Below are 23,726 nucleotides of genomic sequence, written 5' to 3'. Positions count from 1 at the left end.
GCTGAAGCCCAGGCAGACACACATGCATTCACAAGCGACTCTCACAGCAAAAGGGGTCTATGGAACTCAGAACAGTTTCCTTCACACAACATAAAATGGTGTTATAGGTTAGGTTTCCATGTGAGGCCAGGAATGATCAAAAGGTGTTTTCTAATCATGGCGACATATACAGAACACAAGATCTACCGCCTTACCCATCCGTACGTGCCCAGTTCAGTGCTATGAGATGTACTCACAGTGCTGTGCGAGCAATCTCCAGAACGCTTTATCTTGCCAAACTGAAACTCTGTGCCCCTCATACAAGAACTCTTCATTCCCCTTCCCTTCAGCTCCCAGAAACCGCCGCTCCACGCTTTATCATACGAATTCGACCACTTTAGGAACCTCAGAGAAGTGGAATCATGCAGCGTTTGTCTCCTGGTGACTCGCTTGTCTCGGCATCACGTCCTCAAGGCCGTACAGAAGCATCCATGTAGCATCAGGAACAAGAAGGGCTTTATCATTTGTGGTGTGCTACACTCTACTCAGCAGTGTCCCGCCAAAGGTCATGTCCAGCCAGAACCTCAGCATGTGCCCTTCATTGGATACAGGGTCTTCGCAGATATAATAAATTAAATTGAAGTCACACTGGATTAGGGCAGCCCTAAATCCTATGTGCCTGGGGTCCTCCTAAGAAGAGGAATTGGGGGCACAGACAGACACACGGGGAAGAACGCCATATGAGGATGAAGACAGAGACAGCAGCGATGTAGCTACAAGCCAAGGCACACCGAGTGTCGCGGGCAACCACCAGAGCCTGGGAGAAGGCACAGGAGAGACTCCCCCGCAGACCTCCGAGAAGAACCAGCCCTGCCAACACCTGTGTGTCGGACTTTGAACCCCCAGAACTGTGAGGGAATAAAACTCTACGGTTTTAAGCCACCCAATTTGTGATCATTTGCTATGGCAGCCCTTGGCAATGAATACATGTGTTTTTATGTTTTAAAAAGCAAAATGAAACAAAACAGAACACTGCAGAGTAGGATGAACTCCAAAGAGGTGAAAAGAGTTTGCCTAAAATCCCAGAACTATGTTAGGATGAACTTGGTGTCTTATCTGCCCACCCCCCTCTACTTTACTCTGATGTCTGGTCTACTCAGCAGTTTTCTATTTCCTATTTCAGGTTCCAGATGGCTGGTACCTTAAGGGTACCAGAAGACATGCACATGCTGTTTACCAGAGAGAAATACCCCTCTTAGTCCAGTGCTCATTCAATTGTTCTAATTTAATTCAATTCGACGAATATTTAGTGAGTGACGGCCCTAGGCCAGGCACTGGGCCAACTGCCTAGGCCTTCCCTTGGTGACACAATATAACTTACGTAATCTGCTTTTGAAGAACAATGTGCTCCACCTGGGACAAGAGGACACGTCTCCCCTTTAGTCACTGGCCAAGATACAGCAACGAGAAAGCCTGGGTTCATCCCGAGCCCCGGCAGGCCCTCGGCCTGAGAAAAGAGCAGGCGGAGAACACACTCGGCTTTCCCCAGGGGAATCGCCCCGGTCCTTCTTCCACAGCAGAGGCTCAAGGCGCTGACCCGGCCCATTGGCATGCAGCCGAGGACGGAACGCGGGCAACTTGACAAACTGAGACAGAGCTGGGACTGCGACCCTGAAAAGCCCACCGCTTCCTCGTGAGTGTTCCCGCATCAAGCGGCTCCCTGTACGAAGCAGCCTGGCAGTGGATTTTCAGCTCTCATTTGCGGTGGCCAGACGCTTGTTGAAGAAATGAATGACTGCGAAGCAGGCTGAGAGCTGGCTGGCTGACACGTAGCCGAGGGACTGTGTGTGGATTAGACTAACCCACGTGGATTCCCACTCTTGACAATTATGAGCCGGTGACCTGCTACATCTCTCTGAGCCGAAGGTTCCTCTTCTGTGAAGTGGGGTAACTGCACCTTCCCTGAAGGATCGTAGGGAAGGGTAAGCCTATGCCGCACTTCATACAGCTCCCACACAGGGGGACAACAGGTCCGGAGGAACCAGCGGGGAGGAGAAAGTTGCCGCCGAGAGTTAAACACATCAGCCTCTCCTGGAAGAACAGTCATGTGTGAACGTAAACCACCAGGCTGTAAATGTGTAACCGAGAAGGTCAGGAGCACCCAGAGTTCAGAACAGAGGTGACCTGGGTGTACCTGCAGGGACGCTGGACTGGAATGGGGTTGGGACCCAGTGAGTGGAAACCCTTTCAGGAGTGTTTGGACAAAGGAGGGGCTTTCCTCCTCTGTCCTCCATCTCCATCACGCTCTTGTTTATGAAAAAGCCAGACGGTGCTCAGGGAGTCAGCACGGAGTCCGTCCATCAGCACAACGCAGGCACATGACATCTCTGCAGTCGGCTCTCCCGCCCACCCTCCATCTGGCTGCAGACCCCCAGTGACCTCCCGCCTCCCAGACACTCAGTGCTTCACCCTGGAATCTCTCTCTCTCATAATCCTCACCCCAGGATAAGTTTATTGACTTGAGAGAGAGAGGAAGGGGGGGAGGGAGATGTGAGAGAGAAACATCAGTCGGTTGTCTTGCACATGTGCCTGGACCAGGAATCAAATCCACAATCTTTTGGTGCATAGGACAACGGTCCAACCAACGGAGCCACCCAGCCCTTCTTATTGTGATATAAAAGGGTTCTCTTTTACATACTAATGTAAAAGACCAAGTGGTTAATGGTCATAATAAATGACCAAGAACAGTGGTTATCTTTGTTGGCAGAGGGCGTGAGGAAGCTTTCTGGGGCAGGAGAAATGTTCTGTATCTTACTCTGTGTGCTGGGTCCACAGGTCTTTACACATTTAAAAACCTATCAAACTGTACAGCTAATATTTGTGCACTTCATGTAAATTATAACTCATTTTTTTAAAGCAAAAATATAAGAATGAACGAAAACATGAACAAATGAGTGCACTACGGTTTCGCTCTCAATGCCTTGTGAACCTGGTTAGCACGAGTCGGTGCACGGGAGGCCGTGAGGCTGAGCGCCAAGGTGAGACCCCAGGATGCGCCGTCTAGTGAGGCCTGGGGGGACATGTGCCGCCTCCATGCTGTGCCCGCTTTGAGCTGCAGTGCAGGGCACCCTGCCCATTCAGATCTCTTCCCTTTCTTCCTCTGCTGCATAAAAATGTCATCAAGGTCATGTGCAAAATTAGTGGGAAAGACTGTCAGCCGAATGATTTTCACAAAACCTGCTCACTGGGTTTTACGTCCCACCTATGATCACAAAACACAGTGAAACAAATCAAAGCGGAAGCCACACTCGCACCGAAGCGCTTGGATTCCGCTTCCTCCACTTAATCTTGCACGACAACCATCAACACTTCTTTTTAGAGTTCCACTGCTCTTCCTCATCCTCTGCCAGAGGGACTTTGAGTACTAAATTAGCACGAGGACCAGCATTTAAGTGAACAGAAAAAGTCAAGAAAGTTGAGACTATATTTTATTATTTTAGGTTTTCTATTGTTTACTTGGGATCTGGGTCAAACACCAAAACCTCAAAAATGGTTTTTCTGACCAATAGACCAGGTCACTCGCCAGGCTCCGCTGATGTAAGCTGCGTGAAGGCGGGGACCCACTTCTTTTAAAAATAACAATAATAATAGCTGCAGTTCATGAAGCAGTTATATCATGCTAACTTCCTTACTTCTGCTACTGATCTGAGGTAGGAGCTTCTAGAACACAGTGAGGATAGAAAACACTTGATCGAGGAAAGTAACTGTGACCATCATTACCACTAATAACGTGTATGCCAGGCCCTGCACTGAGCCCTTTAGGTAAATGAACGCACTCAGCCCTCCCAGCCAACCCTGTCCTTTCACTGGAGGGCTGGCAACCTGCAGCAGGTCACGTGGCCACGGGAACCCTGCCTGTCTGACTCTGAGGCCTTCGACCACATCAGACCCTGTTTCACAGTGTGTGTTCCCATGGGGGTTCCCATCAGACCCTCGTGCTGAGGAGACCTGCTCCATCGGGGTCTCTGTGTGTGGGCCCAGGACTCTCCCCCTGAAGCAAGCTGCCCGCTGGCCGGCTGGCTGAAGGCTGCCACGTTCCAACAACCACTGGCCTGCAACCTGGGTCCTCCCGGTGCCCAGCCTCCCACACAGCAGCCGCACGCCTGCGAGTCAGAGGAAGGAAACACAGTGAGCAGCGGCTGTGGGCTCAGGCCCAGGGGCAGGCGCAGCTGGGGCTACACTGTGCGTCCAGAGCCCAACCCGAGCTCCAGGCTTCAAAGAAAAACATGGGGCCAATTGTCAGAAAACGGAGAAAGAAGCTGTGACAGTGGAACTGTGTCTGGGTGGAGTGGAGCTGCTCGAAGGCGCCCAGCGGCATCGGCCAGGCCTTAGGAGGCCCATGGGAGCTGCGCAGCAGTCCCGAGCAGATCGAGTTTCCCCACTCTGCGGGGCCAGGGGTGAACACGTTCTGGTTGGCGGTTTAGGGGGACGTTGGCCTCCCACCCGCGGCTGAGCTACTGTTTCAGTTCCCTTTTCTGGGCACAATCAAGTACTCGAGGCCTTGGTGAGGTTAACCACAGGAAAACCACAAGAAAATGGCTCGGCAGCAGCCAGCCTGAAACCCGGGTGTGAAAAGCTTGGCGTTTGACCTTGGGGCGGGGGTGGGGGAGAGCAGGGCTCTCAGAGGCCAACGTCTAGCCTTCAACCACATACGTGTCCCAAAGCCCCGAAAGTCACAGGCCCGCAGCACTCGGCCGCTCTGCTGTTTGGGGCAAGCGTGATGCTGGGTAAGTGACGTTTCCTCTCAGAGTGCTTTTTGTTCGAAGTGAACAGACGTCCACAATGCTGCGCTGGCTGCTCAGGAACCCCAGCGCACGGCCCACAGACGCCCGGAACTAGTCTTCACCCACTCCGCAGTTTGGTTGCCTTGGCTTTGTCTACTTCAGTTCCAGCGCATTCCCCCTCGTTCCACAAACACTCATGCCAGGCCCCAGGCGGGGGCTCACAGAAGGGAGAGCCAGAAGAACGCCTGCCCCTGGAGACTGAGCAGGGGCGTCAAACCTTGGCAAGCATCGGAGTCGCCCAGAGAAGTGGAGACAACAGATGGCTGGCCCTACTCCTAGTTTCTCTGGTTTGGGGTGGGGCCTGAGAATTGGCATTTCTGACATTCCCAGGCGACATGATGCTGCCCGGCCCAGGGACCACACGTGGAGAATCACTGGTCCAGATGAGTTGTTTCCAACCTCCAGTGAGGAGGCACCATCCCGATCTCCAGCAGAAGTGGTTTCATATTACATGAGCCAGGCCCCGCAGGGTGGGAACCCAGCTCCCCCCACTCTGCTGAGGAGAAGCTGTCAGGAGACCCTTTAGCTATTTCCTAGTGACCCCTTTGAAAAATTTGAGAGCAGTCTAAATTCAGTTTAAAAGGCCGAGAAGTCCAGGGACTGCCTTGCCAGTATCACCCAAGAAGCATTTACAAAAACCCAAATGCTGGGCTGATCCATCAAGATACAAATCTGTGCTTCCTTTTCTGTTTTGGGAGACTGGGAAGCAGGTATCTCCTCCCCAAGGCTGCACAGCCAACAGGGAGTGTGGTGAGCATTGAGAGCTGGGTCTTCGACTTGAGATTTCCAGCTCAGCCTGAGACGGAGAGCACCATTCCCACGGCCACGCTCAGCTCTCCCAAGTCCTCTTTCTCCTACTTCCCGATTTGCAAGTGGGGAGCACATGGCAGAAACACAGTACAACTGGGAGCCACTAAACTGTCCTGCAGGGAGCCAGGTAATCCACATTGTAGGTTTGTCACACAGTCCCTATTAAGACCACTCGAGTGCACCACTGTAGCATGAAAGCTGTCGCAGACAATATATAAATGAATGAGTAAGGCAGTGTTCCAGTAATACTTGGTTCACAAAAGTGGGTGGTGGGCCAGCCCCAGCCCCCAGACTGTGACAGCTGACTGCCGCTCTGGAAGACGGGCGCTGGAAAGAAAGACCAGGAGCCTCAGATAAGCCTGGAGCTTCAGGCAACAGTCACTCCAGCAGACTGTGTTCTGGTTCACTTTGGCAAAACTTTGGCATGGCCTTCAAGGTGATGCTGAAGGCAGCTGCCGGGGCCTTACCTGAACATCAGGGCTCCGTCTCGTAGGCCCAAGGAAATGAAGTCACTGTTGGACATGAGGCTGTCTCCCCGCCACATCAACAGGCCATCTTTGGCAGTCGTCTTAAACCTCATGAATACATTTGACCTCGATCCGGACACCCTGGGGGAAACACACAAACAATCACCCAAATTAACCTCTGTCCGCCAGCATCCATGCCCGAGTTTTGTCCACCAGCCTGGAGAAGCCAGGTATACGGACGATCTGGCATTCCTGACACTTACCACCAGGAGATTAGCGTTGGCGTCCTCACCCCAAGTCACAACATTGTGGGCGAAAGGCCTGGGCTGCTCACATGGCAGCAGTGTCTGTGGCCCCAGGTGTGGTCCAGCCCCACGAGAGCACTCGATGAGTCACGATTAACCAGACTCTGGTCAAGTCCACAGTCCCAGCTGCACCCCAATATACATACACCCCAGTTCTCCTTTCTTGTCCTACACTGAAGGGTCCTTGGGAAAGGGTTCCCCATACCCCAACAGAGTGGCCTTCTTAGTTTCCAAGAGGCTGAAGTTGGCAGCTTCTTTGGCCTGTGATCATGCTGTGGATGTGGCCAGCCCTGGTGGCGACTGTCCTTGAGGATAGAGAAGAGACTGGACAGGAGGCAGAGTGAGAGGTGTTGCGGCGAAGGCCGGGCAGAGAAGAACAAGAAGCTGAGAGGAAAGGGGAGGTGCCGGAGCAGGCGGCACACCCGCCGTGGCTCTGTGCTCTCATCGATTCTTAGGCAGAGCCTAGCGCAGAAATCCAATCTCACTAAAGTGACCAGTGTCCCCTCTGTCACAGGGCGAAGAGCAAGCATGAGGTCCTTACGTAAAAGCTAGTAAGAGGAAATGGGACTTTAATCCTGCTACTGATATGGCACTATTGGCAAAGTGTCTCTCTATGCCCCTGTCACTTGTACTGTCCCTCTGTCCCACGAACCTGGAGCTGTAGATGCATTTGGTAGTGAATGTGGAGGGGACTTCTATCTAGGCTTTGCAGACCCTGGCCCAGACAGGAAGAGACCAAGGCTGCCCTGCCTTCCCTGTACAGGGCCTCAGAGTGGTGAGGGAGGAGCAGGGTCCACAGTGGTGACCCCTCCCCTGGGGCAGGTGCAGAGCAACCCAGCTCCAGCCGGTTGCTTAGAGACCTGCTTTTCCCAATCTCCTGTTTCAGGCTCTTTCCCTCCCCTACCTGTCTGATTGGCAGAAGCCAATTATGATGGCTCTGTTTCTCTTGCAGTGAGTGGTTTGGGGATGGCCATGGGACCCACTATTATCCAGTGAGATAGAGGAAATGTTTCAGGAAGATTCTAGGAAAGATTCCTTTCCTTTTAGAAAGAGTCACATGAGGAAAAAGGGTTTTACTTCCACTGGATGTCGCCCTGATATATGTCCATCTGGTGAGTGTCTCATGCAGAGCTGTCCCCTGACCACGAAGGGAGTGATTGCTGCAGAATGTGCTGAAGATAAGGGAAAAAGCGGGGAGACTTGGGTGTTTGATGACACTGATGATTCTCTGAATCAACCAAACCAAGGTCCAGCCTAAGTCTGGACGATTTATTACAGGAAACAATAAATCCCCTCACGTTTAAGACATTACGAGTCGAGTTTTCTGTTACTTGCAGCCAAAGGCATCTAACTGAAACAGACCCTGAACCCGACGTTTACCTGTGGCTTCATACACATGCACGTGTACACACACACACACATGCACACACGGGCCACCTGAGTTGCTCTGGCTTGGGGCCCCATGCCTCCTCTTCCCACCACACTGCTCAGCCCCACTCGCTAAGCATGAAGGGGGCTGAAGATCTGCGCCCCTTCCACACTGTCCCTGCTTTCTGGGGACAGGATGCCCTTCTCTCTTTGGAGAAAAGGACTGAAGAAAGAAGAGGGCCTCTCTTGGCTGGAAATCCATTTTGCCTAAGGCCCCATGCCCAGACCACCAAGATAAATACAACGTGAGAAATGAAGCAATGTCTGTCTGTCCGTGTGGTGCGTGTTGAGAGTTCCCAGGGAAATGTTCGTCCGGTGCCCCAGGAAAATGTCTCTCAACCACTTTTGTTTCTTGAAAAACCACCAACCTCCACCCTACAAACTGGGTGTTTTTAGCTTAAACCTTTGCCTTAAGAAACAGTCAACCTAAAGAGGCAGGAAAATTCTAGAATGGTGGTGCTGGAGGTGTTGTGGGGGGTGACAGACTATAAAGTATAAAGAACTAGGGAAGGAAAGAAAGAGAGAGAGAGGAGGCAGAATGAAAGCACCAAAGACGAGGATCCCTGGGCTGAGGACGGGCCAAGGACCAGCCTTTCCCTGGTCATACATACAGGCTCTTCCGAACCAGAAGCCTGGACTCCAGCGAGGGGCTGGAGCCTCTGCCACCAGGGGTTGATGGCCATGGTGGCAACGTGGCATCTGCTTGTATCCACATGAAGAGAGCTGAGGAGCCCCCCCTGAACTAGTCAGAGCCTGAGGAGGACAGGGGACCTTTGCTGCTGAAGATGCAAAGTAGGGCACGGACTGAGCACTGCGTGACGAGCTGCAGGGGCACCAGGTCCCTCTGGGTCAAGCTGCAGACTGTGGCCAAGAATGGCATGAAGTAAACCTCCTAGACTCCTCACCCCGTCTGCAGAACTGGGTGCCTGCTCAGACAGGGTCTGGGTTGTTTGAAAGGCTGCCTTTCTCAAGTTTAATTTGTGTTGTTTTATTCTGGTACTTATGTTTATGATGCGTGGTTGTTTTCCCCCCGAGGCCACGGCTCAACTGCCTCCTTTGAGGATTAGCTCCTGGCACATGAAATAAGGAAAAGCCTTGGGAACGACATTGACAAATCTACCCCTGAGATAAGGCAGGTGCCTGGGGAGCCGCTTACCTCTTAAGGATGTCTGGGTTGTCGTAGGTCAGGTAACTGCGGCCGATGAACTGCGGAGTCTCGATGGTTTCTGTGATGGCTGAGACAGAACAGAGATGGGAGTTACGCGGTCTGAGGCTCCATGGACCCCAGCACTCAACTGTGTGGCCAGAAAACACCAAGACCAGCTCCTGGAATTAAGGTGTTTAACAAGCTAACTCGTCAGCTCCTTCCTCTTGGCCAGGTTTGGGGCTGCCTGGCCTGAGGGCCCGGAATTGACATCTCCCATTGTCCCCTCCCTGGGGCTGGCTGTCCCTGGGAACGGCCTCAGCACTCCTGAGAAGGGCTTGCAAGGTGCTGAAACTTGGCCCGTGCCCAGCTATCCGTGTAAGCCTAAGAGCAGGTCGTGGGCTGTGTGGGGAGCAGCTGGGGGCAACCCTAGATGTCCTCCAAGGGAGGCAGAGGAAATAACCCCCAACAAAGTCCTCCAGGATTCTTGTATTTGAAGCCAACCTGCCCCAGAAGGCTTCCAGCCACAACTGCAAGAGACAGGCAAAGTACAAGAAATGAGGCGTTGACTCGTTTTTACCAACCACTGTCCACTGTCCTGTCTCACAGGGTCTTGACCACAATCTCATGAAGTAGTGGGGAGTTTGCAGAAAGGGGAGGGCTGGATACCCCCATTTTATAAGAGAGGACACAGGCACAGAGGTCACCGAGGACCTGCCCGAGACCATGCCGCTAAGGGAGCAGGAGCCAGATCGGGACCTCAGCACCGCTCACTGCCCAGGACTTCAGAAGTGAGATTCCTTCCTCTCATTTGCCTTCACTTTGTGTTCCTGAGAAATCTTCCTTCCCCCATTCACACACAGTTAGGTTATGTCCTTGGGTTTGGTGTCAAATGTTGGGGATAATTTAGGAGATTTCAGCCAAAGAGATAATAGCCATATCTCTTTCGTCTTTAGAAAAATACAGAATGGCACTTTAAAGAATTAAGGTAGAATGAATCTCATTTTCAAAGAAATGTGCAAAACAAGAGAGAATAGTTAGAAGAGAGAAAGAGTTAGAGTTACACAAAAATAGGTGGTTGGTGCAAAAAAGATATTGGATATTTTTGCAAAAAAAACCCTAAGGATTTTACACCCAGGAGAGAACATATATAATTATTTGACACAATGAACACCCAGGAGTTCTAAATGTTTTTTTTTAAAAGAGAGAGATAACAGCAAGCCCTAAAACCCAGGAACCTTAGGCTCCCCAAGTGTAAGTTTCTGTGTTGATAAGTCCCAAAATCTTTTCATAAAAAGTAAAAATTTTAGAAAGGAAGGAAAACAAAAAAAGCAAAGGAAGAGAAAAACCTTTAAAGTAATTCCTGAGAAATTGCTCTCTTGTTCTCTGAAGCCACACAGTCCGAGCTGGACAAGAGCCCGCAGGGCCCAGAGGGCCTGATAGGGACAGAGAGAGCAAAGGCTGTTGTATGTTAACCCCTGGGCCGCACTGCTGGCCTCTCTCCCTTCTGGTTAAGGTGGGGAGGAGGGGGAGGAGGAGAGGACGGGAAGCAGAGAGAGGAGAAAAGAGTGAGAAAGTCAGTGGGGTGCAGGGGCAGGAGGGGGCAAACTAGAGTGAGGAGGAGAGAGAAGAAAGTGCTGAGGAAGGAGAAGGCAGGAAAAGAGCCAGGTGGACAGGCAGCCCCAGGGGCAGGGGGGATGGAAACAGCAAGGTGCAGGGAGAATGGCCCACAGGAGGGAGACAGAGGTGAGAGGTCAGGCAGGGAGGCCCAGAAGAGAAACAAGGGTGCCAAACTGCAGTGCTACCAGGGGGCTCCTAGCTGGGGGGCAGGGAGAACCTTGAATTTTAGGGTACTAAAGCTGAGAATGGAGAAGAGAGGCTACCCAGGGGCTACACACAACCAAGGCGTCCCCCTGGGTTTGGCTCCACCCCAAGGAGAGAGGCACAGGCGTGGCCTGTCCTTGCTGTTACTGACCACGGACCTGGGCCTGTGGCTAATAGCTATGGCTCTGCTGGGCTCCTTGAAGTGGTCAGGAAGTGCTGTCATGCATCGGCTCTGCACACAGAGCCTTAAAGGGGTCCGCATGAGCCCCGTCCGGCTGCCGGCTAAGCCCCCAGCTCAGGAGCTCAGCGCTTCCTGAAGTCCAGCTGGGACTTGAGTGCGTTCTCAGGGCAGCTGGTGCTTTTGGAGGGAGGATTGCCACCACCCTGGTGGGTGTGTCTGAGTCCCATGCTGCTCACCCAGGTCACCCTCTGTGTGCGTGCAGCTGCCTCCACCATGCCCACGGTCCGGCCAGAGCCTGCCTTGGCACGAGCCCCAGGCGCTCGCACAGCCCCTCACAGGACGTACTGTACTTACTGTTGAGACAGTAGTTCCCACACTCTGCCATGTGCCAGCATGAAACAGAACAGGGAAAGTCAGGATTTCACAGTCCTTGTAAAAACCCCAGTTACGCTGGGGACAGATCACTGTTTCCTCACGAAACCCTGCAGAGGGCCCACCGGCCTCCCAGCCTCTGTCACGGTGGGGTGAGGGGCAGGCAGTGGTGAACCGAGAAGACAGACGTGTGTAATAAGTTGTCTGGCACCTCTGAGCCTCCCCCGACCTTGACCTGACAGTCCCTCGTTTATTCTAACCCTGGAGAAACAGTTCCTTGCTAAAGAGTTACTTACCTCGTCAATGATTATTACTTTTCTTGGCTCTGGGCTGTGTGTGAAAAGGGAACGATAAGCCTGCCAGCTGCCTCTTTTCTGTGGAGTGGAAAATGTCACCCTAATTCCCACCCCAGCACCCGCTTTGCAAGTCTCCAGAGCTCTGGTTGTTTTGCGATTGACAAAGGGCAGGGAGAGCCTGCAGAAGTGACACAGCTGAGCACAATACAGTGAAATGCCCTCACTGTAGTCGGTACAGGTGGACGCATGTTCGCTCTCTCCTAAGCCACTGGGGCTGGAAGTCACCCGCTAGCCCTTTCGGGCCCTTCGTGGTTTGTTTAAATATACAGCACAAACATGGCTCTGTTTAACCAAACCCTTTACCTCTATTTTTTTACATTGTCTCTGATGGATTAGTTGAAATGTTTTTGTCACTTCCTCACACTTACACCTCAAAGCTGGTGCCATGTGATGACACAGAGACAAGAACACACCAGTGACCAGGAGCCTCCACGCCAGGCAAAGTCCGCTTTCCACTTGAGGGACCTGGAACTCCCAGCAGACTCTAAAGAGCTGGAGGGAGGGCAGGCTCTGTCCTGTGGTCACAGGACGTAGCAAAGGAAGGACCTGGGGGCGGGGGTGGTGGGGGCGGCGATAATCCAGCTTTGCCAACAACCAGGGCTCCGCTCATGGACACCCTGATGGACGCGGTCCAGCCCCTGGGAGTGCTTTCCGCGGTGGGCAGCTCACTCATCCCTGGCTCCTGGGGGACAATGCTACCTGGTACAGAAATCTTGTTACATAAGCACACTCTGTAGCCACCAGGTAAACAAACAAACAAACAGACATCTCTCTCCACACTACCAGCGCTCGGCTATCTAAAGAGCAGCGTCAAGGCTGAACACCCCCGATTTCCCATTGTTTAACCCTGCCGTCCCAAGAAAAGAAACTCCCAGTAGCATGCATATCTTATTAACTTGTTTCTACATCCTGGGTTGTCTCAGAGTACAGCCTCTACTTACTGAAGCTACTTTTCATACACAGGGACCAAGAAACACTCATCCAAATCAGACTGAGCAATGTGATATGAATGTACTAAACACAGCACCAAATGCCCTCGATGGTGCGTAGGTGGTGCGTCAGTACAGATCAGGCAGACCCCGCCTTTAGGACCTTGTCCCACCAAGAAGAATGCCTGCCCTAGCCCAGGCGTGGCCTTGGTGGTTGTGGGTGTCTGGACTGAGCAGGCATCAGCTCACCTGCTGCAGAGAAACACCCCCACCTAGTGGCCTGCAGGGTCCTACACGGTCTGAGTCCAAACTGCCGTCAGTGCTGACCGGACAGGAAGGAGGCCGGGTACACACCTCTCTCCCAAGCAGCCCGGGTGCTACTGGATGGGAGAATCCCAGGACCAAATGGCTGCAGCCACGCCCTTGCCTTGGGCACGCAGAGCATGGCAGAGGCCCTGAGAAGCCCTGCAGAAGAGAGAGCTGTCGGACCCTGTCTACCCAAACTCCCTGGGCACAGACCCCTCCCTCCCGTTTTCTGTGTGTGAAAGTCTCTGTGTGGGCCAAACACAAGGAATACTCGTTCGGACTTAATTTGTGAGATCTGGCTTTAACTATGAGTAACTTACTTGTATGTAAGGTCTGCGAGGACCTGGAACACAAGGTGGGTGCACTGGAATGGCAGTAGAAAGAGGACAACAGTCTCTAAGGTTGGGGAGTATTTTTTTTGAGGAGAGAGACCTTGTTGACAGCCCTCTGGTGAGAGGAGAAGGGGCCTCGGGGTTGGGGTGCTGAGGTGTTGAGGCAGTGGGGAGGGAGGCACTTAGGAGGGAGAGCCCCAGAAGAAGGTGAGCAGGCAGTCACCGAAGTCAAGACTCAGGGGTCGTCAGCACCTGAGTCGTGGCTGGACTCAGGAGAACCCATGGCTCCTCCTGCTTTGGTGGTCCTGAGTTGGGACGGAGGCTGCATTTTCTGCAGCTGCTGCTTCGGGAAACCCGCAGAGCCCTGGGGATGGCCTGGAGCTCAGAGGGTGCTCCTGCTCCTCCTCCTGCCCCTGCCCCTGCAGGACTGACCAAGGGGGCTCCTGCCGTGATGTTCTGGGTGCCCAGACCCTGCATAGGAGATGTCTGAGTTTTGGGCCCCAGCCATCCGGACAAGTGTCCACTCTCCCGATGAGGTCCCCAGTGGAATTCACCGGCCTGCCACAAACTCTCTGAAGAGGTTAGAGAAAACCACTCACTGAGGAGCCCCAAACAAAACCCCTGATGGAGAAGGTGCCCCTCGGTACGAATGGAATGGGGCCTGGTGCTGGTGACAGCTACACCAGCCCTTCATTGTAAAGGGACGGGTCTACCTTCCCTGGGACAAGGTCTTGCTTTTGAAGCATGAGCTGGTTTTGAGGCAGAGGAAAAACCCCAAAGCTTTAAGTATTCAGTATACGAGGCTGTGAATCACCTTGCTGGATTAGATAGGAATCTCTCTGACCCCCGCGGATGGCTTCCAAGCCTGCTTGGCCTTCCAAGCTAAGGCTTTACCCAAATGTTTAGGCTGTCCTTTCACATCTCTATAGCACCATTGTGGTTGCCCAAATTTTTCCCAATCCTTATCTGGGACTACATGCCTTCCCCTGAATAAAAGCAGGCTGTGTTCCACCGTGTGCCAGCTGGGGCCTGGGACAATTGTCCTTGAGAGCCCTCACCTGTGCCCAGAGCCCCGTTAACCCTCTGAAGCCATGTAACGGGGCGGAAGCCTGTGCCCCCTCTGTGTGCCCTCCCTAGCACCCGCAACGACCGCCCTGGCACCAGAAGGCCCACCTGTTTTTCAAAGCACAAGGAGATAAAGGCACCACGGGGGCAGCTGATGGTCCAGCCCAGTGTGTCGCAGAAAGAGCCCCAAATGTCACCCCCAGTCCTCCGGCCGCTGTCCATTGCTTGGATCCTGCCAGGAAGCCCAAAGCCTCACCTGGGATCCGCCCCTTCATTCTGGTGAAACTTGTTTCTCATTGAACCTGAACCCATAGCTACGGGGCTATAAACACAAGCTTTTTATATCTGTTATGGCTAATGTTCTGTAGCAGGAAACTTGGGTCAACAAGATCGCTAATGATCCAGCCCTTCCTCCTTTAATTCCCAAAGCTGCCAACTGTTCATTTAAGTCTGGACTCTGTGCGATGGCCATTAGGGTTGGTATCTAAGGCAGGAGCAAGCTTGTGCCGCTTGTGGTGAAGCGCAGACCTAGGAAATGCGGACCTTGCTGTGTGAAACCCAGACCCGGTTTTCTGAATGAGGGGCCACTCGGGCTAAATCTCTGCAAGTACACACAGACCCGGTTTTCTCAATGAGGGGCCACTCGGGCTAAATCTCTGCAAGTACACACAGACCTGGTTTTCTGAATGAGGGGCCACTCGGGCTAAATCTCTGCAAGTACACACAAACCCGGTTTTCTGAATGAGGGGCCACTCGGGCTAAATCTCTGCAAGTACACACAGACCCGGTTTTCTGAATGAGGGGCCACTCGGGCTAAATCTCTGCAAGTACACACTCTGAGCTAAACAAGGGCTGCCCGTTAGAATTAGCAACGGGCTGGTTCACAAATGGGTCACCTGCTCTCCTTTGGGGGCTACCATGGGCTGAGCTGTGTCATATAAATACATTTCATATGATTTGCCATGCAGGTTTCAAAACTCACTTAAGTATAATGCCACTTAATCTTCCACCTGGCAAATCAGCATCTTTCAGATTTTCCAAGACCGCTGCAAACCAACTTCTCCTATCATTCTATGTACCAAATATCTGCCAGTAATTTACAGTTTTCCTCTGAGCCCTACCTCTGATAAAAATCAGGAAACTGGAGCCCTGGCCAGTATGGCTCAGTTGGTTGGGGCATCCGCCCATACAACAAAAGGTTGCAAGTTCAATCCCTGGTCAGGGCACAGGCCCAGGTTGCTGGTTTGGTCCCTTGTCAGGGCGCATAGGAGAGGCAACCGATTGATGTTTCTCTTTTGCATTGATGTTTCTCTCCCTCTCTCCCTTTCCCTTCCCCTCTCTCCAAAATCAATAAGGATGCCCTCAGGTGAGAATTAAAAAAAAATTAGGAACCTGGAAACAAAATAAGAAAGACGGCATATTCCCTCACTTAGCCTGGCTGCTTGATGTTCCCCAGGCCTGGCTACCTTTCTTTTATCAGTTCCCGAGCAGGTGAGGCCATCCAGACACCTGAACAAGAAGTTCCATGTGGCCCAACATGACGATGGCCACATGCGGACAGGCGTCTTCTAGACACCAGGCCACAGCCCTGCCCCCCGCACGCAGGGGTGGGCGGCTCATCCGGCAGAGGCCTGTGGTCTGTGACCTGCTCCAGGAGCTCTCAGACAAGGGCGGTGCTGAGTCGCTCACAGCGCCTGCTAGTGGGTTTTATGTTCCTCATCAATAATTGTAACGGCTGGTACTGTTTGAGAGCTCACCAGGCCTTCGTCCAAGCAATAAGCATTGTCCTTTGTATCTATACCACACCCTCTACTATTGCTATTTTTATTCTCATTTTACAATGAGGAAACTGAGGCACAGGGGAAGCTTAGGTACCATGGAATACAGCTCTCTACAGAAGCTTATTTATACTTTAGCTTGGAGAAGTACAATTCTTATTTTTCTGTATTTGGCAAGATTTCTTTATAACATTCTCAGGCAGGGGTCAAAACATTTACCAGCCTATCAGGACAGGCTCTGAGAGTGCCTCAGACGGAGGGCGTCCTGCGAACTCCCAGTACTATGGGCTCACCTTCTGGTTGCTGGGTGGGGAGGGGATTCCCAGGGAAGGAGCCAGGGCAGGGCGCAGGGAGGCTATTACCTACCGTTACAGAAGGATTTCCGCATTGTAATTACTAAAGAATCACAGTGGTTTCTACGGGATTGGCCACCTACGATGTCACTGAAATCATTGATAAAAACGACCGTGATCGCTGCGCCAGGTGTTGCCAATGCTTTAGTCCACCCACAGTCTGTCCGCCCCCTCGCCCCCGAAGCCGGGCCCGAGCCCCCAAGCGTACCTTTCTGGCAGTGCAGACCCTCAAAGCCTAAGGGGCAGTCGCACTCATAGCCCTCCTTTTGGGGCCGGCAGCTGCCCCCGTGGGTACAGGGGCCCACCACGCAGGGGTGGGCGGCGTTCTCCACGTTCACGCCCCAGCTCAGGTTGTGCTTCACGTGGACGGTGCGGTCATTCAGGGTGATCTTGGGGAGAGAACAGGTAAAGAAATTCAGGGAGTCAGAAAACAGCTTTGCAGTTAGTAGTGCGTCCCTCACCCACCGCGTGCAGTGAGAACTTTAAACAGAAGAGAGGAGGTCCGGTTGCCGCCTCTGCAGTCCTGATGAGGCAGGGGCTGCCGTGATTGTGTCTGGCACCTGGAGAACCTGCAGAGTCAAGCCCTCTGGTTCTGGGAGACCCGGTCCCAGGAGAGGTCACAGAGAAGTCCCAGTAACTGTCAACACACAAGCAGGGGTCTCAACCTGGCTGCCTGCTGGAGTCCCCCCCCCGGGGGGGGGTTAGGAAACACCTAATGTCCAGGTCCCACCCAGCTCAATTGAGTCAGAACCTCTGAGGGCAGCATCCAGTTATCAGCAGCCTTTAAAAGCCATCCAGGTGGTTCTAAGGGGCAGCCGAGGTTGGGATATGTGCCCTAAAGCTGAGCGGGGAAGGGCCCAAAACAAAAGAATCCACGAGGCCTCAGGTGATGGTGGAGGGGAAGCTTCTCGCTGGACGGCTTTGTAAGTCTGGCTAAGGTTCTCCTGTGAGCTCCTCCAGCTCCATCCCTGGGCCTTCCCCCGTCCTCCTTCCCCAGCACTCTCAATTCCCTTTCACCCTCCACACCCTTCCCCATCATTAAAGAAAACCAGCGAAACTCAGCTCTCATTGAAACTCAGCTCTCATTGTTTTCCGCCCTTGACTGGGCATCCACCTCCAGCTGCTGGTGTTTCAATGTCTCCAATGCTGCACAGAGACCCCCAGGGGGCCCTTCACCTCGCTGGGGGCCCTAAATGGTTAACAATGGCACTTCCTGCCTCTAATCCTTGTTTCCAGGCTTGCCTCGCCCTTGAAGAGGCCCTTGGAGAGGGTCGAGGGCTGGGAGACAACTCTTCCTCAGTCCTGAGTCCCACAAGCTACTAGAGAGTAGCCAGAATCTTTCCAGTCTCCCCTGTCCGTGCTGCAAGTGAAGGACCAAGAACCCATCACCTGTGGCTGACACAAGCCAAGGATGGCAGCATTCACTGCAGGACGCAGCACAGGTGACAGTCTGAACCCTACGAGGGGCGGGTGGCCTTTCCCAGAAGTCAAGAGGAAAGGGTTGAGTGCCTGTGTGTCCGCGAGTGGCTGTGCCTGACCAGGGTGGCTGGGGAGGGGCGGGGGTGAAGCCCCTCAGCACCTTGGCTTGCTTCCCAAGTGAGAATTTCAAACACAGGAGGAAACGTGGCCAAGTCCACTCATGGTGGTGATTGGGGTGGGGGGAGACAGTGATCTGAGCTGAGGTGTCACTGTCACCACAGTTCAGCAGCAAAGGCGGATACGTCAGTCAGCAAATCCCGCCTGGGTCCCACGCCGGGACACACAGCCCCAGTGAGCCCATCAGCACAGGGCCCTCCTTCCCCGGCCCCCCTCTGCCTCGGCTTTGAAAGGGTCGGCGGCCCACGCCCACCCTGCAGCGAAAGGGAAACTGGACAATGCTCACGTCCGCCACCCTTTTCTCCGAACCCTTTTACTCCCGGGTTTGGTGGTCCTGGAACTCGGGGGTTGAGTCAGCCTGCATGTCTGCTGCAGACAGAACTCATTGTCCTCGTAACTGGAGGGACCTTGGCCACCCCCAGAGAAGGAAGAGGTGAACAGGGGTGGGGCTGATGCGCTGGGTCTTTACTAGGGGAGCGGTTTTTTCCTGGACCTTCTATGGAAGGACCCTTTAACCTCTGCTCTTAAGAGCTTGGTACCATGATGGATGAGCAACTGCTAACTGTGGGGGTGGGGCAGGGTAGGGTGGGGTGGGGTGGGGAGAGGGGGAGATGAGAGTCAGTTCTCGCCCTCAGCAAGCCGCAGAGCACCCCTATGGAGAAGCACAGGGTTGCTGCTGGACTCCGTGCACCTCCTTCCCTTTCGAACAAGTTTCTGAAGCGACCCCATGCCAGCTGTCTCACTCGGCAGTCCCGGGGCATTTTTCTGGATCTGCTATAAAAACTCATCTTCATGGAGTCACGGTTCATGCTACGTCTGCTGGGCAGAGACCTAGCAGCAGATGTTTCTAGAAATGGGACTGGAAAGCTATGCTGTGAGCATTCAAAAATGAAATCTTAAAAACGTTCAAACTTCATCAAAATTTCTTGGGGTACTGCGGACTGAGCACTGACCACCGTTCTCAGTTCCACTGTCTGCAGTCAAGGTCAAACAACAAGCGTGAGAAAGCGAAGCCTGTACCTTCTGGATGCTCCCACTGAATGGCTGGCGGATGCCCGACTTGTCCTTCACCTCATCGTAATTGGGGACTCCGCCAATGAAAATATCAGTGTTGCAATTGATTTGTGTGAAACCACCCTGCCAACAGATAAAAACAAAACACAGTACATAAAACTTTAGGCAAAGATGGCTAAGATGACTACATGTGCCTTTGGGTCCTTGTCACCTGGCCCCAGCAAGACCTGTCATGGCACTCTGTCTTCGGGGTGGCTTGCCTTGCACATTGCTCTGCTTTGCTGCTGGCCACCTCTGAGCATTTGTAGATTTCCTAACCTCTCTGAAGCTCAGGTTCACCACCCATAAAATGGGAGTCACAACAGCGACCTCGCCATGTGTCACAACAAGGGCGGTGGAACTGCTCGTCAGCAGTATCCTCTCCGTGCAGGAAGGTGACCTCCAACCTGTCAATCTCAGGGGAGGCTGTGTCACTGGCATTTCTCAGCAAAACATGAGCAGAAGAGAAACAAACCACTTCTGGGCAGAAGCTTTCAGGGCCGGGGAGCGGTCCGCCACGCCTTCTTCCTGACCCCCACTCCTTCCGCCTGGGTCTCACGTTAAGGCTGCAGCTGGCCGTTGGTGGGCATGCAGCATGAGTGAGAATGAACCCTATTATAGCTGCTGATGTTGGGGCTGCCTGTGGCACCGTCCAGCCCACCCTGACACTGAGTGGAACCACCCCCCAAGGCCTCTGCGGCTATTCTCCACACTCACGGCTGAGGAATAGAATAGCTAAGTCCCTAGCCCGGAGGGGAGCACGGGGGGCAGCCCAGGCCATCTTGCTCTGGCGTCTATGCACTTAACTACCGTGTTGCTGCTCTTGTCTCCAGGGCAGAAAGCAGACACCAGCCCCATCCCCACACCCTCCAGCAGGGGCACAGCTGAGTCCTTACCGCTGCCATGCCCTCCACCACCTTCTGCTTATCCACCTGTAAGAGGCCGTTCCTCGCCGTGCGGGACACACGCAGCTCGTGCCAGTGGCCGAGGGCGAGGGGTTCTGCACTCCTGTCAAAGGAAGGACACTGAGTGTGGGTGAGCATCCCTGGTCACGGGTAATACTCATCAATTGAACTCTGACGACACCAATGCCAGCCTCAGGCACCGCACTCCGTCCAGCAAAAGACAACGACCATTCCTGCTTAGCACACACAGCCATGCTAGCTCCTTCTATCAGACCCTTCATGGTAGGGATGGTGCACGTATTCCTTGCAACAGGCCTGAAATGTGGGTAGGATGAGCTTTGTTTTCTAGATGAGGGGTAACGGGAGGGTAAAATGTGATTGTTGTTTCACACAAGCTTTGAAGAAGACAAAATTATATGGACCACAGTGTAAAACAGGGATTCTTTGGTGTACTGCTGTGTGCAGCATTTGTTGAAATGCATAGAAAAGTAAGATGGGTGGATGGATAGAAGGAAGGAAGGAAGGAATTAGGAAGGAAGGAAAGGAGGGAGGGCAGGAGGGAGGGAGTGAGGATCGAAGGAAGGAAGGAATGATAGCTGGATGGGTGGAAGGCTAGATAGGGATAAAAGCAAATACAGCAAAGCCTTAACTGTAGACGATAGGAGGTAAGTATAAGGATGTTTACTGGACTAGTCTTTAAACTTTTCTATGTTAGAAATTTTTCATAGTAAAGTATTAGGGCAAGGACAGGGTCCATGCTGTCTGATATTGTGAAAAGGATTCAAAGTATTTTAAAAATTCAGTGTTTAATTCAAGGTGGAAGCACGAGTTTAACCGATATCGGTAAGTTTTACACATTCCTTTTTACAGTGAGGTGTGCAAAAAGAGCGCAGTTCTTTCATTTGCGTTTCTAATGATGGGGCTCCTGGCCTCGCTGAGCCTCATTATTTTGTGGGCCTGGAAAACCATCGGGAATACCAATGTGCACCATTATTTCAAGGTCTTCACCTTCTTACTTGATTTTTTTTTTGCTCTGGCAAATGCTTTTGTGATTTGTCCTAGCAATCAGGATTTAATCACCTTGGCTGAATCAATATGCGATAAACACACCAGGGTCACTTCTCATGCAGCCCCGCGTCCATAACAAGCAGCAGCACCTCAGTCACGCTCCGCCCTGCAGAGGGGGTTGCCCATCGATGTGCCACTTCCCTGGCCCAGCTTCATTGATCACGGCCGCCACCAGCTCATTACAATTGTCTTGATTTTTGAATCAAGTTCATAATCAATTTGACCACCACACTCTTTTCCCAAAGTTAAAAGGCTTTGGCCCATTCTACAACCTCCTGCCATTCAGGCTTTCACGGGATTTTCTCAAGTGAGCAGGAAGTCTTCAAAATGGTTAATAACATAAATGTCTTCCCCAGGGGCGTCTGGGACATCAACAGTGACCACAGCTGTCAGGTGACCCTGGAGGGGGGATGGGACAAGGGCATAGGTGGTCGGTCCTTGCTCCTTGTGAACTCTGAGTCTTCGTCTCGTTTTCTTCACACCTAACACGCAAGAACTCTGTTTCCAGGCGCCTTTCCTGACAGGCAGGAAAACAATAACTTATTTTTTTAAAAAGAAGTAAAAGCTACTCTTGTCAGCAGTAGGCAGAGAATTAGGAAGAGAGAAAAGCTGGACTTCTGAGGTCCTGTGTGCCTGTGAACCCCACTGCTGTGGCCGCCACGCGAGGTGCAGGGAGCGATCTGTCCGTTGGGAGGGCTCGTGGGCTGACCCTGCCTGGCTCTTTCTGGTCATTCCTTATCCAGGACGAAGCCGTTTCAACGTACAAAGCGATATGCAAGTTGTCTTCCATTCTCAACTTGACCAACAGTCTTAGTGAATTGCTTAGACTGATTTGCATAATCATATGTACACTGAATCAGTGAAATACCCACTCAGGATGCTTTTGCAGAACCAGAGGTACAAAATGTTTGTCCGCTCCCCGAGGTGGGAGGTGGCATTGATGTGTAGAGATTCGGCCATGAGGACAGAAACAAACTGTCCTTCTGAAGAGTTATGAAAACTCCAATGCGGGGAGCATTTCCCATCAGCCATGAAAAATGACCGGCCATTAAGGGCAACACTCGGTGGTAACATCTCAGCCCCATGTTCTTTCCCAAAACGACAGTCCAGCAATGCGAATGGAGCTTGAATATGACCCGTGACTGCCTTCAAAACAACAACAAACTGCCTGATTTCCTGCTGTAGGGCACCACTGAAACAGAGCATCCCAGTGAGTTTCAAAACAGAAGAATCAGACGAACACAGGAAGAGAAGCATGTCGGCATTAGACTAGCAGGCCTCTGGCTTGAAGGTAAAAACTACCATGGGAGGCACGCAATTAAAAAGAGCAAGACACACACAAATAAGAAAAACATATAAAAACCTCCCAATCCCAGGCTCCGAGGGGCTCACAGAGGCACTGACACCCTGCACGGGAACAGTCAATCTGCTCTGCAGAGTAAATGACCACCACAAGGCAGGGAAGGGAAGGGAGGTTTTGACGACTCAGAACCAATTCCGCAGACACCAGCAAGTGCCTGAGGCACGGATTTACTGCCGAGCTCTGGTTGAAAGCCCTCATCCCACAGCGTCCTGGAGCACACTGGTGCGAGATGGGTCTTTGCCATGGCTGATGATTCATGGTCAGAGAACAGCCCGCCAGAGACTTGCTGAGGGACCAGTCACCGTCTAAATGGCGCAGGAGGGAAGTTACAATTTCAAGGGAGTTCACCGAGCACGTTGCTGTTCATTACATTTCTGTTAATAGTTTTTTACTGCTCATCATTTATTTGCCGAGCGCCCACCAAGTGACGCTGCGGGCAGGGTGCTGATTAATTACGACTCATCCAACTTCTGCAGATGGCCTGGTGACCCCATGGGGAAAGGAAGGCAGTTCACCCAGTCGGAAGCAAACCCGTGTTCCTTGGCCTGAGGAAGAGGATCACTGTCTATTGGGCAGTTAGTTGGAGAAGGAAACCTTGGCCCCAGGACAGCATGACCAGAGGAAGCGTGTCATTGGTGTGAATCGGGACAGGTTTCAGAAAAGGGACTGTGGGGAAGACAGGCAGATCACAAGCCGTTGAATGACAAAGTCACCTTTTCCCAAAGTGGCTGCTGTTTGGCTTTTTTTTTGAGGGGGAAGGGAAGCCTGGGCTAAAGGTTGTAGGCCTTACCTGAGAACAGCGGTCCCAGAGCCACAGTCAAAGCGGAACTCCACGTGGCCACCTGCCATGTTGAGGGACAGGAAGTCTTTGCTGCCTGTGTCATAGCTGTACAGGAGGACGCCGTCGCCCGAGTCCGGCCGGAAGGTGATCTCAAACTCCATGAAGGAAAGGTAATAGCGGGGCTCCAGGGGCCAGGGCGTGGCAGCGTAGGAGCGCAGGGACTCTTTGAACTGAGGGACCGTCAAGGTGAAAGCTGGAGAAACAAGCATGGCGTTAGGAACCCCGCCGGGGCAGAACGAGCCATGGCCGTTTCTTCCTGGGCACGGAGCTCAACTACGTCTCTCAGCTGCCCTGCAGCGCTGTGGGGGTCTGAGTTATGGCCAGGGGCATGTGGCAGGGAGGGCTAGATGGCACCCCAGGTCTGGCCCCTAGGACTCCCCCCATCTCCTGTGTTCTCGTCTCCTTCGCCTGCTGGCGGATGCAGGGA

General features: G+C 52.7%; 1 protein-coding gene across 8 annotated transcripts in view; it reads right to left on the bottom strand.

The window, feature by feature from the left end:
• Positions 1 to 23,726, bottom strand: part of EGFLAM (EGF like, fibronectin type III and laminin G domains) — a 140,432-nt gene that overhangs the window by 6,543 nt on the left and 110,163 nt on the right. For 3 of the 8 annotated variants that reach the window (XM_045186328.3, XM_071219815.1, XM_024578400.4), the window contains 7 exons: positions 23,249 to 23,492; positions 20,019 to 20,130; positions 19,090 to 19,206; positions 16,682 to 16,862; positions 11,337 to 11,360; positions 8,990 to 9,068; positions 6,101 to 6,241 (listed from right to left, as the gene is read on the bottom strand). In XM_045186328.3, the coding sequence (XP_045042263.2) occupies positions 6,101 to 6,241; positions 8,990 to 9,068; positions 11,337 to 11,360; positions 16,682 to 16,862; positions 19,090 to 19,206; positions 20,019 to 20,130; positions 23,249 to 23,492 (898 nt within the window). Of the gene's footprint in view, positions 1 to 6,100; positions 6,242 to 6,363; positions 6,879 to 8,989; positions 9,069 to 11,336; positions 11,361 to 16,681; positions 16,863 to 19,089; positions 19,207 to 20,018; positions 20,131 to 23,248; positions 23,493 to 23,726 lie in introns of those variants that run through there. The other 5 variants (XM_071219814.1, XM_045186329.3, XM_045186331.3 and 2 more) reach the window with 3 other exon arrangements.

This window comes from Desmodus rotundus, chromosome 1 (genome assembly GCF_022682495.2).
Source record: "Desmodus rotundus isolate HL8 chromosome 1, HLdesRot8A.1, whole genome shotgun sequence".
NCBI classification, from domain to species: domain Eukaryota; kingdom Metazoa; phylum Chordata; class Mammalia; order Chiroptera; family Phyllostomidae; genus Desmodus; species Desmodus rotundus.
Note: the sequence above shows the minus strand (reverse complement) of the source record. Positions and strands in the feature narration are given on the sequence as shown.